At 45.1% G+C, this 14,234-nt stretch overlaps 1 protein-coding gene across 1 annotated transcript; it reads right to left on the bottom strand.

The window, feature by feature from the left end:
* Window positions 1-834: 834 nt before the first annotated feature.
* On the bottom strand, window positions 835-10,369 carry LOC121326619 (tripartite motif-containing protein 72-like). Its single transcript, XM_041269945.1, has 8 exons — window positions 10,092-10,369; window positions 8,717-9,328; window positions 8,114-8,203; window positions 7,405-7,539; window positions 5,737-5,782; window positions 4,974-5,045; window positions 4,067-4,309; window positions 835-2,682 (listed from the first exon to the last, which is right to left on the bottom strand). The coding sequence occupies exons 2-8, from the start codon at window positions 9,146-9,148 to the stop codon at window positions 2,150-2,152; spliced, it is 1,551 nt and encodes a 516-aa protein (XP_041125879.1). The 5' UTR covers window positions 9,149-9,328; window positions 10,092-10,369; the 3' UTR covers window positions 835-2,149.
* Window positions 10,370-14,234: the final 3,865 nt, after the last annotated feature.

Raw genomic sequence — 14,234 nt, 5'->3', positions numbered from 1 at the left:
ATAATACTAAGCACTGTGGATGCGTGTGTCATACAGAATCATACGAATAAGCTGAAGTGATGTCCTCTTGTGCTATATTGTTGTGTCATGGACTGTACACTGAGATTCAATGCTCTGTGTACAGAACCCTTAATTAGTGGCTCCAAATATCACATTTGGAATCAGTTATTATGGTTCCAATAGTTCTGTTTCAAGTCCCTAATATACTGCGGAACCCTCTGTTGTTCAGAGGAACGGTTCTAATAAAGAACCCAAACAAAAGAAGGGTTCCAGATAAAACCCAAAAGCATAACCCTATGTTAGTTATCATTGCCAGAAATCATGCAAAACAAGGTATCAGTGTAATTCTCAGTGAAAAGCTGAGCTGTGAGAGTGTGGCTCTGGCTTCTTCACAGGGATTGTTTGAGAGGTGTTGCACAGCTGAGCCTGTTCACACCACTCCAGTAAGTACACAGGTCTTCACTTTGTGATAATACTGTACAGGGGTATCCCAACCCTCTGCCCTTTCATCTCTCCAGCCTCTGGGTTTCAAAGGGGCTCCCAGCTGGGCCACACCCTCCACTAAACCTGTATTGGACCCTCATCCCACTCCGGGATAAGCGTACATTCTCAGCTGCAAATCCTCTGGGTCAACTCAGCCCGGAGCTTAGCCCCTCTCCCAATAATTGCTCCTCTTCTCAGATGTGTTTGGCAGGAAGTTGTGTGTGTGGGGGGGGGGGGGGGGGGGGGGATGTAATTCCTGAAAAACCGACGTTGTGGGGACAGCCTCACTTCGTAAAATACATTTTTAAGAACTAAATATGCCTTTAAAAAAAAAAAAAAAAGTTCCAAAATATTTAGTTTGTTGTCGACTTTCACCCTGTGTGGAGTTTTGTCTGTCTGGAGTTAGAAATAGTAAATAAAAATAGTGAGAATCAATGAGAAGTCCTCACAAATATAGGAATGCAAAAGTGAGTGTGTGTGCGGGGAGACAGGGTACTGACAACAAGAGGGAGAGAGTGCTAATCTGACTACAATGTTTCACAACGCTGCAGCCACAGACCGTCGATCTATGCCTGGATCTTTAAACATGTGTTTATTTAGATCAGACTTATACTGGATGATGGATCCACTGAGATGCAACACAGAGATAAGGGGCTGGGAATTTATTTGAAGTTGGAATGTTTAAAAATGGTTCAGACTAGTAGAATGTAAATAGCATATGGCAGGTGAGTGTAAAGAATGAGTTGCTTTGAATTGAATGTGTATGAAAGGAGCCTCGTGAAGCAGCTCACCGAACACACCCCATGCATGGTGCCATTCACCTGCAATGGGAACTGCAGCTTCCCAGGCTTCACAAGAGCTAACGACATACAATGCCTAGCAAGACAGTTAAGGAAATAAGAAGGGGTTAGAATGAACTCTGCAGCTATTTTATTTGAAAATGTATACAAAGTAAATGCATTTCCTTAAAAACACTAAAGCGCAATGTAGTTATGTACCAATGGCAGTATAGCACTGTCGTCTCATAACACTGCCGCATGAGCTCACTGACATACCCTTGGGAGCCCTCTAGTGCTGATCCCACAACATTACATCAACACTAAGCCATTCAAACTCTCATAGTTGTGCACTTTCATTTTTGGTCTGGATTGACGTACAACTAAGCCATTACAATTGAGAGCTTGTGTTCCATGATACACATCATTTTTTGAATTACGTGTAGACATTTGAATAAATCAAACTGCTGCAAATCTCCTGTGTCAAACTAGGCCCAGAACTCTGACCGTTCTCCCACTAATTGCTCCAATTCTCCAAAAGGTTTTGCCAGAAAGTTGGAGCGTAGGGTTATTGACTTCAAGTGGGTGTGTGCTTGGAAATTGCCAGTGGGAAAATCACGTCATTGCTAATGTCTCTTCTTAGAGCTCCACAGGTGGCTAAATGCTACAGTTACACTTGGGGGGCTGAATATACAAGTGGGGGAAGAATTTAACAGAAAACATCCACCGAGATTCTTCCATTGCAGTCAACACACCCGGCACCATTGCAGACAGTCGCTTAGAGAGGACAGATTGAAACTGTGCAAGCACTGAATGTCCCCGGAGTTGAGGCATACAGCATCTCCCATGAGTGCTCCTGCTCTGTGGATGGATAAGAGGCTTCTTCTCAGTCAGTGCTCTGCAGCTCTGACTCCCCCCCGGGCGTTACCGGGCACAGAGGGTTCGACGCTGGAGGACCAGGAGTTGAGAGTGGAGGAGGATCCGAAGGTGGAAACAAGGCCAGAGTCGGAGTCGGTAGCAGAGAGTTCTTCAAACTTCTGGATGAAGGAGAGCACGGGCTGGAAGGGGACGTCCTGGGTCCAGCGCTCCCCTGCCCCCCTGGCACCCCTGTACGCAGAGCGGCGGCTGGCAAAGACGTGGGGGGGCACTGGCAGCCCACAGCGCACAGTCAGCTTGCCCTGGGAGAGGGAGAGGGCTGGCCGGACCACTCCCCCAAAGCTTGTGGGCAGGGTGACGATGTGTTCCTGTGCCAGGGCATTGTGGAAGCTCAGTGTCCCCCCTGTGTGGTTCAGACACACCCCCAAGGTCTTCACCTGCGGGGGAATGGACTCTACCACCTCCACAGCACCATCGTAGAGAGCCGAAAACGAGGAGCCCTCCCGACACAGCCACCATGAGCGAGAGCCGTCCCACACCGACACCCCTTCAAACAGGGAGAGACGAGAGAGAGAATCAGAGACAGGGGATGAAGGGTCACAGCCAGAGAGACAGAGTGAGAGGGGCAGGAAAGAGAGATAGAAAAACACAAAGGTGGAAGGAAGAGAGCGTGAAAGAGAGACAGAAATAAAGATTGAAAGAATCAGAGACAGAGGGACAGAGAGATATAATATGAGACTGATTTCAGGCAATTCTTTATGTGACATTTTCTAGTAGTTGCTGAAATCAATACTGTTTTGATTTTGCTGCTTGAGATGAAATAGCTTGTAAATATCCCCAACTACTGCTTCAGCATAAGATGTTCCTGAAAGTTCTCAACACACCGACTGGAGTTTCCTGCAACCCCTTGTGACCCCTTGTGACCCCTAATGCTTCCCTTGGGGTTCTGTTAAAACTGAGCTATACATCTGTTTTACTGGACTGTGTCTTCACAAATACCTTGACACTGTATCCCATGTGTGGGAACCCTATTGCATTACATTGCAAGCTTGCAGCACGACTTGCCTGCATTTGTACTGCACACTGATAGCTACCACACGTTGCTAATCCTGGGTTGTAGTTTGGCAGCTCAGTCACAGCTTGTAACCCATGGCTCTTAGCGTCCAAACCCTGAGATAGCTGACAATGGCAAACGCTACTGTCAAGTGTTCCTTCCGCATATACTGGCGCAAACAATACTTGGGTCAGCAGTATTTAGATGTAAATATATTAATAACAAATGTGATGCGTTATTCAGAGAACTACTGGAGAGACGGTGAGGCTGCATGTTTAATGGAAAAAGATTGGATTTGCCGATAGTGACTAATGTAAACTTGGTTAGAAAAGAGTTACCTTCTGTACTTGCAACCAAGTGCTCTCGCTACACACAGCTCTCTGAAGAAAACACAAGAGCAGAATGCTGTGCCTCTGCAACTATTTCTGGAGAACAGCCTTCGCTGCAGATTTCCACCCCCTGCAGAAACTGCCTCCAGTCATGTCACAGAAGTTGTGTTATCAAATAGATGCAATCCCTCATATTGGGCACTAGGTGCCACTACACAATTCCAACTGAAAGTGAGTGAGCTTCCTCGGATTTTACTCAGTGCCAGCTGTGTCATTTCTTTATTTTCCTATTTGAAAGATAAAAAGGTAATAGGCTTTACTAATGTGTAAGGGCAGTATTTCATCCTTGTTAAAAATGATTTGAATCTCTTGTGTAACACCTCTGTGAAGGGATTCATTCCCTGTGTGCAATTGTTCACGTGCAGCTGTGTGCTCCTGTCTTCCAGGACTCCCTTGGAATGAAATGCGAAAAACAAAGGGTTCGCATCCTGGTTAAATAATAAAGAACTGAGCTGAGCTGAGCTGATTTGAACCCAAAACAAGCCTACCTATCCTGTAGAACCTGCTGTTACACACGTCCACTTCCCAGTAGCAGAGGCCCCAGTCCACGTTGATATCCGCGAGGACGCACGGCGCGAGTGAGGAGCAAGCGGCATCTGCCCCCGTCTGGTCTCCATGGGAACTGCAGCCTAGCTCCAGGGAGCCCTGCTTGAGGTAGTGCACTGTCAGACCGGTAGGGGAGACTCTCAGAGAGGGGTGTGCCGAATGGGGGTCCAATTTGAAAGATACCCCTGCGTGACAAGTAGGATATAAATAGCAAAAAAAACAAACAAGTATTTAACTAGTTTAACATGGAGGGGAGCAGAGGGGCAGGAGGTCCTGCAGTAGGGGGCGCATGTCCAACTTGCTCATAGTGAATCTCAAAGACCTGTTGTGGCACAGTGCTTTATGATTCGCTGTTAAACCTGAGCCCCCTCGTCCTTCAAACCAATATGTTCCTTCTAAAAGATGAGTGATTTATTACTGTATTTTGATGACTGATAAATAAATGTTCACAGAAAATGAAGTGCAAGGAAACTGAAATCCATGAAAATATTATCAGAATGTTGGTAAAATCTGAAAAACAACAGTTTAGAAAATAAAAGCACCTGCTTCATGTTTATAATATATATATTATATATATATATATTATATATATATATATAGATATATATATATATATTATATATATATAACATTTCTTTTGAATAGTGCTCTCTATTTTTTCCCCCAGAAGAGGGCACTCTGATGCTTTCTACTGCTGCCCTACAGCAATCCCCCTGGATCAGAGCTCAGCACAGTCCACATGGCTAGAATGCAGAAATGACAAGCGTGTGTTATTGGACATGTGTGTTATTAAATAAGGGTAGCCAGACTGTCACATCATCAAGTGAAGGTATGCCTTGACAACACTACCTTGCCGGAATCGTTCCATGTCCTCCTCAGAAAGCTCCACACTGCCCTGCACTGGATCTCTTGGACTATCAGCTGTTAAAGAGATAGAATGCGATATCAATCTGAAGAGTGGGGTTGATTCAGGGAACTCAGCAGCTTGAACTACACAGTCTGCAGAGTCAAGCGTGCTTGGTTTGCATCAAGCATCAGCAGCTGGGAATGGGCCTGGTTGTGTTTTTCTATCCACTGAAGCACATACTGACATATACACCATTGCAGTTCTGGATCATAGTGGAGTTACAGTGTATAGAGACACTAGTGTCAATTGTACCAAACATACATCAAATAAATATACATAAAAAAACCCTCAAAAATAGGTTATCAGGTGTTTCAGACTGCCATGTTTGTCAAGAAACGACTCCATTCAATAATAAAGACCACAAGGCGAAAAGTCTCTTTAATTCTGACATATCAGGGAATATTTGCAAAGAGTTTATTCCAAACTTGAATTAACACCGGAAGGAGAAAATTCACCTTACAGTTACAAAACGTGAAGCAAAGAGGTGCAGATCCCCTGAATCATTTGATTACAGTTAATAATACATAAGTAGCAATATAGTAATAATACACATGTACTTGCGTTCATTGAAGTAGAAGTGCCCCTTTGGTTCTAAAGAGCACAGCACTGCACTCCTATATGAAACCCAGTGAAACTCAGCACTCTTCTCCTATTCAGGTTCCCAGTGCTCCTTGTATGTGCTGTGCTTGAGCTGCCTGTACTCACCCTGCTGCTGAGATGCAGAGAATTCCAGTGGCTCTTGAGTTGCAGCCTAGGCAAGGGGAGACAATGGGAGAGGGATAATAACATTCCTGTCTGGCTGGGCTCTCAGGCAGATTTATGACATACATCACACCGGCGCCTTCGAGCACAGAGACATGAGAAGATCAGAGCCATGGCCCATACCAGCACAAAGACACACTGAAGATCAGAGCCATGGCCCATACCAGCACAAAGACACATTGAAGATCAGAGCCATGGCCCATACCAGCACAAAGACACATTGAAGATCAGAGCCATGGCCCATACCAGCACAAAGACACATTGAAGATCAGAGCCATGGCCCATACCAGCACAAAGACACATTGAAGATCAGAGCCATGGCCCATACCAGCACAAAGACACATTGAAGATCAGAGCCATGGCCCATACCAGACAAAGACACATTGAAGATCAGAGCCATGGCCCATACCAGCACAAAGACACATTGAAGATCAGAGCCATGGCCCATACCAGCACAAAGACACATTGAAGATCAGAGCCATGGCCCATACCAGCACAAAGACACATTGAAGATCAGAGCCATGGCCCATACCAAAACAAAGACACATTGAAGATCAGAGCCATGGCCCATACCAGCACAAAGACACATTGAAGATCAGAGCCATGGCCCATACCAGCACAAAGACACACTGAAGATCAGAGCCATGGCCCATACCAAAACAAAGACACATTGAAGATCAGAGCCATGGCCCATACCAGCACAAAGACACATTGAAGATCAGAGCCATGGCCCATACCAGCACAAAGACACATTGAAGATCAGAGCCATGGCCCATACCAGCACAAAGACACATTGAAGATCAGAGCCATGGCCCATACCAGCACAAAGACACATTGAAGATCAGAGCCATGGCCCATACCAAAACAAAGACACATTGAAGATCAGAGCCATGGCCCATACCAGCACAAAGACACATTGAAGATCAGAGCCATGGCCTATACCAGCACAAAGACACATTGAAGATCAGAGCCATGGCCCATACCAGCACAAAGACACATTGAAGATCAGAGCCATGGCCTATACCAGCACAAAGACACATTGAAGATCAGAGCCATGGCCTATACCAGCACAAAGACACATTGAAGATCAGAGCCATGGCCCATACCAGCACAAAGACACATTGAAGATCAGAGCCATGGCCCATACCAAAACAAAGACACATTGAAGATCAGAGCCATGGCCCATACCAGCACAAAGACACATTGAAGATCAGAGCCATGGCCCATACCAGCACAAAGACACATTGAAGATCAGAGCCATGGCCCATACCAGCACAAAAACACAGAGAATATCAGAGCCACAGCCCATACCAGCACAATTCTCGTAGACCCTGCAGATTTAGAAACACAGACCATTGCAGTGTTTGATGGGGGTCTACTACTGGTCCACATGCACCCTTATGGGCAACTCAATCTGTTATTACCAAACCTAGGACTCAGCAGCAAGGCTCGAACCGCTCCCCCCTTCAGTCCAGCCAATCAGCTTGCATATACAAGATTTTACATTTACAGCTCCACCGGAATGAGATCATTGCACAACATTTCAATGGAGGCACTAGTTCATAACTTTGCCCTGCATTGTCCTAGCCTGTGTGTAAAAGAGTGGAGTACCAGCAGGAGCCTGGCCAGGTTCTGCTCCTCCAGCGCTGTGGTCAGACGGGAGCTGTACTCTGCAAGGCTCTGGAGCCGTTCTCTGGCAAGCTGAACCCTCTGCTCTGCATCAGATACACCAGCGGCAGGAGTCTCCTGAAATGGACAGGGTTTACCAAACACATCGATCAACAATAGGAATTAAATAGGAATGCTCATACTGGCCAGTGGTGTTTCCGACAGGTTATGTTATCTTTGAGAAGGCCATCAGGAGAGAAAAAAGAGAGCTAGAAACAAGGGAGGACAAAGCATGATTCAGAGAAAAGGAAAGAGATTTTACTAATATCCACCAGGGGTCATTAAAGTGACCAGCCAGTAAAACAGAGTAGCTCTGCCAGGTCAAAGCCTACATTTACAGTACCTTTGCATGTGCAACCTGCCGGTTCGCTTGCATGCGCTGCTTTTACAACACTGTCACATCGCTACCTATCGATGAACAATGAATAAAACAGACAGAAACCCACCGGAATAGTGGTTTTCCAGATTCTGCAAACACTTTAATAACCTTAGTGCAGGACTTTCATTACTTGGCCCGGAAACTGCCTATTCGTTGTGGGAATTTTGTGAAAATTCCCCAGATTTCCCGTTTGGTGCCACCTTTCCAATATTAGATAAGAAGGTCCCAGATTAGTGGCAGTGGATGGAAGTGTCTCTGAGCAGTGTACTGTACCTCAAGTGTCATCCCCTCCAGCTCTCGGAGCTCCTGTTTCAGTGTTGTCATCTCATCCTGGATACCCTGCAGGCCTCGCAATACTCCCTCCTGGGAAGACACAAGCAGACACCTGCCAAACCCTGCTGTCCTGGCACTGGAACAGTATGACTGCAGTAAACAGTGCACCTGAATTCTAGGATATGGGGGTGTAAATGATAGGTATAGCAGGGTGTAGCTGAACAACAACAAAGCATTCCCGGGTGGGGATATCAATGTAGAGTAATGTAAATCTCAGATGGAGAGGATTTTAAACATGTAGGCAAATGGTAATGGAACCTGGGACTGGAACTTCATTGAGAAAAAAACATTAGTATGGAAGGGTTCAGTTTATTCAAAGTTGCTTTTGGAATTCAGAAAAACAAGGATAGCCGATACGACTAGTCAATTTGTATTGTCCACCAAGTCAGTTAAACACTGTTTTTATCAGACTCCCACAGCAGTTTGGTAGACCTGAGTTAAAAGTACAGGTATAATGTTGATCTCTAGATCTGATTAGTTACTATACCAGAACATTAACATCAAGGAAGAAGGTAAGAGAAAGGGCATCCTCAGTTTCGTTACCTCTCTGCTTTCCCAAGCGTCCTCCAGTGTCACCACACAGTCTTCCTCCAGCAGCCTCGGCCTGCAGGTCCTGCACACCAGCCTCTGAGTCCTCTCGCAGAAGAACAGCCTCCAGTTGGCGCCGTGGTCCCTGCACTCCGCCTGCCTGACATGCCTGTCCAGTGCGTCCTGCAGAGCAGGGTTTACAGGCAGGTACTCAGGGGCGCTTCCCAAGTCTGGACTGGGGAGCTCCACGCTGAAGAGACACCTGGGACAGTCCAGGGTGCAGGACAGGGGGGACAGCGCCCGGCGCCTGGGGGGTTTCTGTGAGTCCGCAGTCATTCGGAGCACGCAGCTCCGGCACAGGCTATGTGAGCAGGGCAGGAGCAGTGGGACGTGGTAGAGACGCTGGCAGGCAGGACAGTTCAAGTCGTCTTCTTCCTCCTCAGCCATGGTGCAGGCAGGTTACAGAGCAGCCATGGGCAGGCAGAGCGTCAGAGCTTCATTTTCAAACACGCGTGGGAATGATGAGGATGGGCGGTCAATTTTCAAATCTCAAGCTGGAAACTTCTCTCTGGTTTGTGTCAGGCTTTGCACCTGTTTTGTTTAGTGCTGTGTCCAGACATGCTGAGTCTAATGAAATGTAAATGCTATTGTACTTTTAAGACAGTCAGCATTCTGGTGTAATTCAATTCCCTGATAAAAACAGAACAAACAACAAATAACCTGCTCTTGATTTATGACAGGCTTTAGATTTAAACAGGCAACAAAAAGCATCATAAGCCAAACTGATCACGTGCCTTTAAATAATGAAATTGCAAATTGTGCTTGTTCTTTCAAGTTGAACATTAATATTTGACATCACTCTAAATGGTGGAGTCTTGCTAGTAGTGTGGTCAAGCAGAACTACCCCTACAGGATCATCATTTAATAAGACGAACAGACTGCTTTGTGGTAGGAAGCATGTGTTTATTATTTTAATTTGGTTTTAGCAGCCCAAAGAGTCTTTTAAATAACAAAAAAGTAAAATATATAAAGAGACAAATCATACTTATCTTATATTTATAGGACCGCATATATCTCCTTGACACACAGACAACCCTTTCTATCAGCAGAACTAACCAATTTGAACATACTGTATCGCAAGCACAATGGAGACCTGATGCCTTATTTACGAGCTTAAACTCACAAGTTAAAGAAGTTTTTATGCAAAAAATACAGTTTAATATCTCAAACTGTTCTGGACTCTTATTAAAAATGTGAATAGCATGCCTAAATTCAAAACATTCCTGAAATATGGAAAATAAACCAGGTGCTTGCGTGCATTTGGTTTGAGTCAACTTGACAAGCTCTGACTACAACCCGAAAGTCAAAAGGTGGCTTTTGTTTTACTTACTGTGCTGTTGTTTCAGTGTGTGCTGATGTGCAGAGCAGGGTGCTATTCTTCCCCAATAAATACAGGTGCCATGATCTTGTGTTTAGAGCAAATCAGAGCAGCTTCTGACTGCACACTTTTCACAATGTTGTTGGGCTTTACTTTTATTTATTTATTATTTTTTTTGACTCCCCTTGCTTTAGTTTTATTATCTCGAAAGGCTACAGCCGGTCAAATAAAAAGTCTTGAATGTTAAAAAAAAAAAAAAAGAGCGAGGAAAGAGAAAGAGGAGTTTTATGGCCTAGTCATTACTTTGTGTTGCCATGGAGATCTTCCACGTGGTACCCAACAAAGATGATTGCATCTGTGGGGATCAGAGAGGTTTTAAAGAAGCAGGGCCCTGAAGGACTCCAGGTGTCTGAAGCTCCTTTACTGAGAGCGTTCTGCCCTGCACTATTCTACCCTGTTTGACCTGCAGCTTATTACAAAACAACCCTTCTGCTTTACATTTGTGATGCAGTTTCCAACAGGTACAGTCATCAACCACTTTCCTAACCCACTATCACAGCACTTTAGTATTGAAAATCAAGAAGGAAATAAAAGATGTAGTCTTAATGGAATATAACTGAAACTATGCATTTGCATATTATCATTCATAGTAATGTAATTGTGGCAAAGTGGCTAGTGGAGGGGAACAGGTATAGCGGTGATGCGATGCAGGAGTGACAGGCAGACAACAGTTTCCAGTGAAAAGGTGCTTTTATTTATAATCCAGGTCTGGTGACCGTTAAATAATAAATCCCCGGCTATACACAACAATGTGTAAAGCACGGGGATAGCAATAATAGGACACAGTCCCGAACAAAACGAACACACGGTCACCAGTCCTGGGTGAGTGCAGACGTGCTTGTGGTGGGTGAAGACACTGTATTTCGTGACGGTTCCGTGCAGTGGTGATCCGGATTGTGCTGACCCTGGTCGACAGCTCCGGACAGGTGAGTTAACTGTCTGGTGGTGCAAAACGCAGACAATTACAAACAAACACAACACGTAATTCCTCTTTACAACGAGAGCTCCTCTCTCGATCCTTCTCTCTCCAAGCGTTTAACCCAAACGAAGGAGAAGACCAGCGTTACCCTGGCCCCTACATGTAATCCCGCATGATATCGAGATAAACGGTTGCAGCTGCCTTATTACTTGCAGCTGCCTCTCGTTTACCTCTCAAATCAATACGGTCTTACAACAGAGTCGCGCTTCCCTCCAGGCTGACCCACTTCCCTGACCTGGAAACGAACTGTCAGGCCAGCCCTTCCAGATACTTCTCCTTTCCGTCACAGTAATATATGCATTGAAAAAGCAAGAACATTCTGCCATTTTTCATCATTACCCGGATTCAAAGCACCGTGGTCTAGCAGCGCGCCATGAGTGCATGTGTTTCAGGGTTTAAAAGCGAGATGATGGCCCCGCCCACTATAGAGGCGCTGTGATTATTAGCCTATCAGAAAGCCTGTCAGAGTTCCTGTCCTGAGGAATAACAAGGAAACATATGATGAGCTTCTGAAAAGATGTGTCTGCTTCAGCTCAGAAAGCAAGCTGGTTATCATGCCATCAGCCTTCTAGGGCCTAATGACATTTACTGTTTCTATGATTCACAATCTTCTGGAGAAAAATGACCCTCTTAATTGATTAACAACTTTCAGAAGCATATGCCCCACTAGTCCTTCTGCTGATAATGCTAAAACACGAAGGAGTGCATTGAATTTGTTTGCCAGTGATTTGGGTTACTGACTGTCTGTACACAATAAGAGCTGACCTGTATTACTGCAGATCCCTTGTAAGCTAATAATTCTGGTGCCTCCCGGTTTCAATAGCTCTGATGTTCAGCGATGATGCTGGGCAGAGCTGGGGTTTGTTCAATATCTCAGCGATGATGCTGGGCAGAACTGGGGTTTGTTCAATAGCACTGATTGAGATCTCAGCGATGATGCTGGGCAGAGCTGGGGTTTGTTCAATAGCACTGATTGAGATCTCAGCGATGATGCTGGGCAGAGCTGGGGTTTGTTCAATAGCACTGATTGAGATCTCAGCGATGATGCTGGGCAGAGCTGGGGTTTGTTCAATAGCACTGATTGAGATCTCAGCGATGATGCTGGGCAGAGCTGGGGTTTGTTCAATAGCACTGATTGAGATCTCAGCGATGATGCTGGGCAGAGCTGGGGTTTGTTCAATAGCACTGATTGAGATCTCAGCGATGATGCTGGGCAGAGCTGGGGTTTGTTCAATAGCACTGATTGAGATCTCAGCGATGATGCTGGGCAGAGCTGGGGTTTGTTCAATAGCACTGATTGAGATCTCAGCGATGATGCTGGGCAGAGCTGGGGTTTGTTCAATAGCACTGATTGAGATCTCAGCGATGATGCTGGGCAGAGCTGGGGTTTGTTCAATAGCACTGATTGAGATCTCAGCGATGATGCTGGGCAGAGCTGGGGTTTGTTCAATAGCACTGATTGAGATCTCAGCGATGATGCTGCGCAGAGCTGGGGTTTGTTCAATAGCACTGATTGAGATCTCAGCGATGATGCTGGGCAGAGCTGGGGTTTGTTCAATAGCACTGATTGAGATCTCAGCGATGATGCTGCGCAGAGCTGGGGTTTGTTCAATAGCACTGATTGAGATCTCAGCGATGATGCTGGGCAGAGCTGGGGTTTGTTCAATAGCACTGATTGAGATCTCAGCGATGATGCTGGGCAGAGCTGGGGTTTGTTCAATAGCACTGATTGAGATCTCAGCGATGATGCTGGGCAGAGCTGGGGTTTGTTCAATAGCACTGATTGAGATCTCAGCGATGATGCTGGGCAGAGCTGGGGTTTGTTCAATAGCACTGATTGAGATCTCAGCGATGATGCTGGGCAGAGCTGGGGTTTGTTCAATAGCACTGATTGAGATCTCAGCGATGATGCTGGGCAGAGCTGGGGTTTGTTCAATAGCACTGATTGAGATCTCAGCGATGATGCTGGGCAGAGCTGGGGTTTGTTCAATAGCACTGATTGAGATCTCAGCGATGATGCTGGGCAGAGCTGGGGTTTGTTCAATAGCACTGATTGAGATCTCAGCGATGATGCTGGGCAGAGCTGGGGTTTGTTCAATAGCACTGATTGAGATCTCAGATGATGCTGGGCAGAGCTGGGGTTTGTTCAATAGCACTGATTGAGATCTCAGCGATGATGCTGGGCAGAGCTGGGGTTTGTTCAATAGCTCTGATGAAAATTGGTCTATTGAAAATCTATTTACTGTAAAGTTCTAAAATAGGTCTGTTGAAAATCTCTTTACTGTAAAGTTCTAAAATAGGTCTGCTGAAAATCTCTTCTAAAGTCAGCATCACAGGGTTTTTTTGGTTCAATATTTAACAAAAAATTAATTGGTAAAAAAAATGGCCAAATTATTTGGTAGTTTAACTATATTACTATAAACCAAAAAAGAAACACCAAAGAAAATTCATAATTCCTAAAAATAAACATATACAAAGGCTATTTAACAGAAAGCTTGAAGCTTGTAGAATGCTATTGACACTTAGTTTTATCCATAGTATTACATAATTCATGAGACATGGAGGCACGGGTTCCTGTTTTGACAGTCAGAAAAAAATGTTTTGATAAAAGTCTAAAAGTTTAAAGATGTTCCAGATCAGGTTTGGGTGACACATGATCCTGGAGATCTGGATCCAAATCAAGAACTCTTTGACCTCTACGTTGCAAGTTTGAACACTTTTGTTTTTAATGGGATTCCCATTGTAGCCCCAGTGCATTATTACCATTAGCAGTTCACAGCATCACTGACAATGGAAATGGATTTGGGACATCTATTGTAAAATGTATAGTCCTGATATGGCAGACTGTATGCTGTCATTCCACCAATGATAGATTCCATTGTGTTACCATGGCCTCCAGTGAGTATCATAAGCTACAGTTATTCTTATTTTTGTGTGGAGTAGCATCTACTGGACTTGTTCAGTGGCAGTATGGAGGATTTACAGTGATATTGCCCTAGCTTCTCACTGCATCTCTCTAACAAGCAGGGTCATTGAATCACACTGCATCTCTCTAACATGCAGGGTCATTGAATCACACTGCATCTCTCTAACAAGCAGGGTCATTGAATCACACT

The sequence above is a fragment of the Polyodon spathula genome, chromosome 14, assembly GCF_017654505.1.
Source record: "Polyodon spathula isolate WHYD16114869_AA chromosome 14, ASM1765450v1, whole genome shotgun sequence".
Lineage (NCBI taxonomy): Eukaryota > Metazoa > Chordata > Actinopteri > Acipenseriformes > Polyodontidae > Polyodon > Polyodon spathula.
Note: the sequence above shows the minus strand (reverse complement) of the source record. Positions and strands in the feature narration are given on the sequence as shown.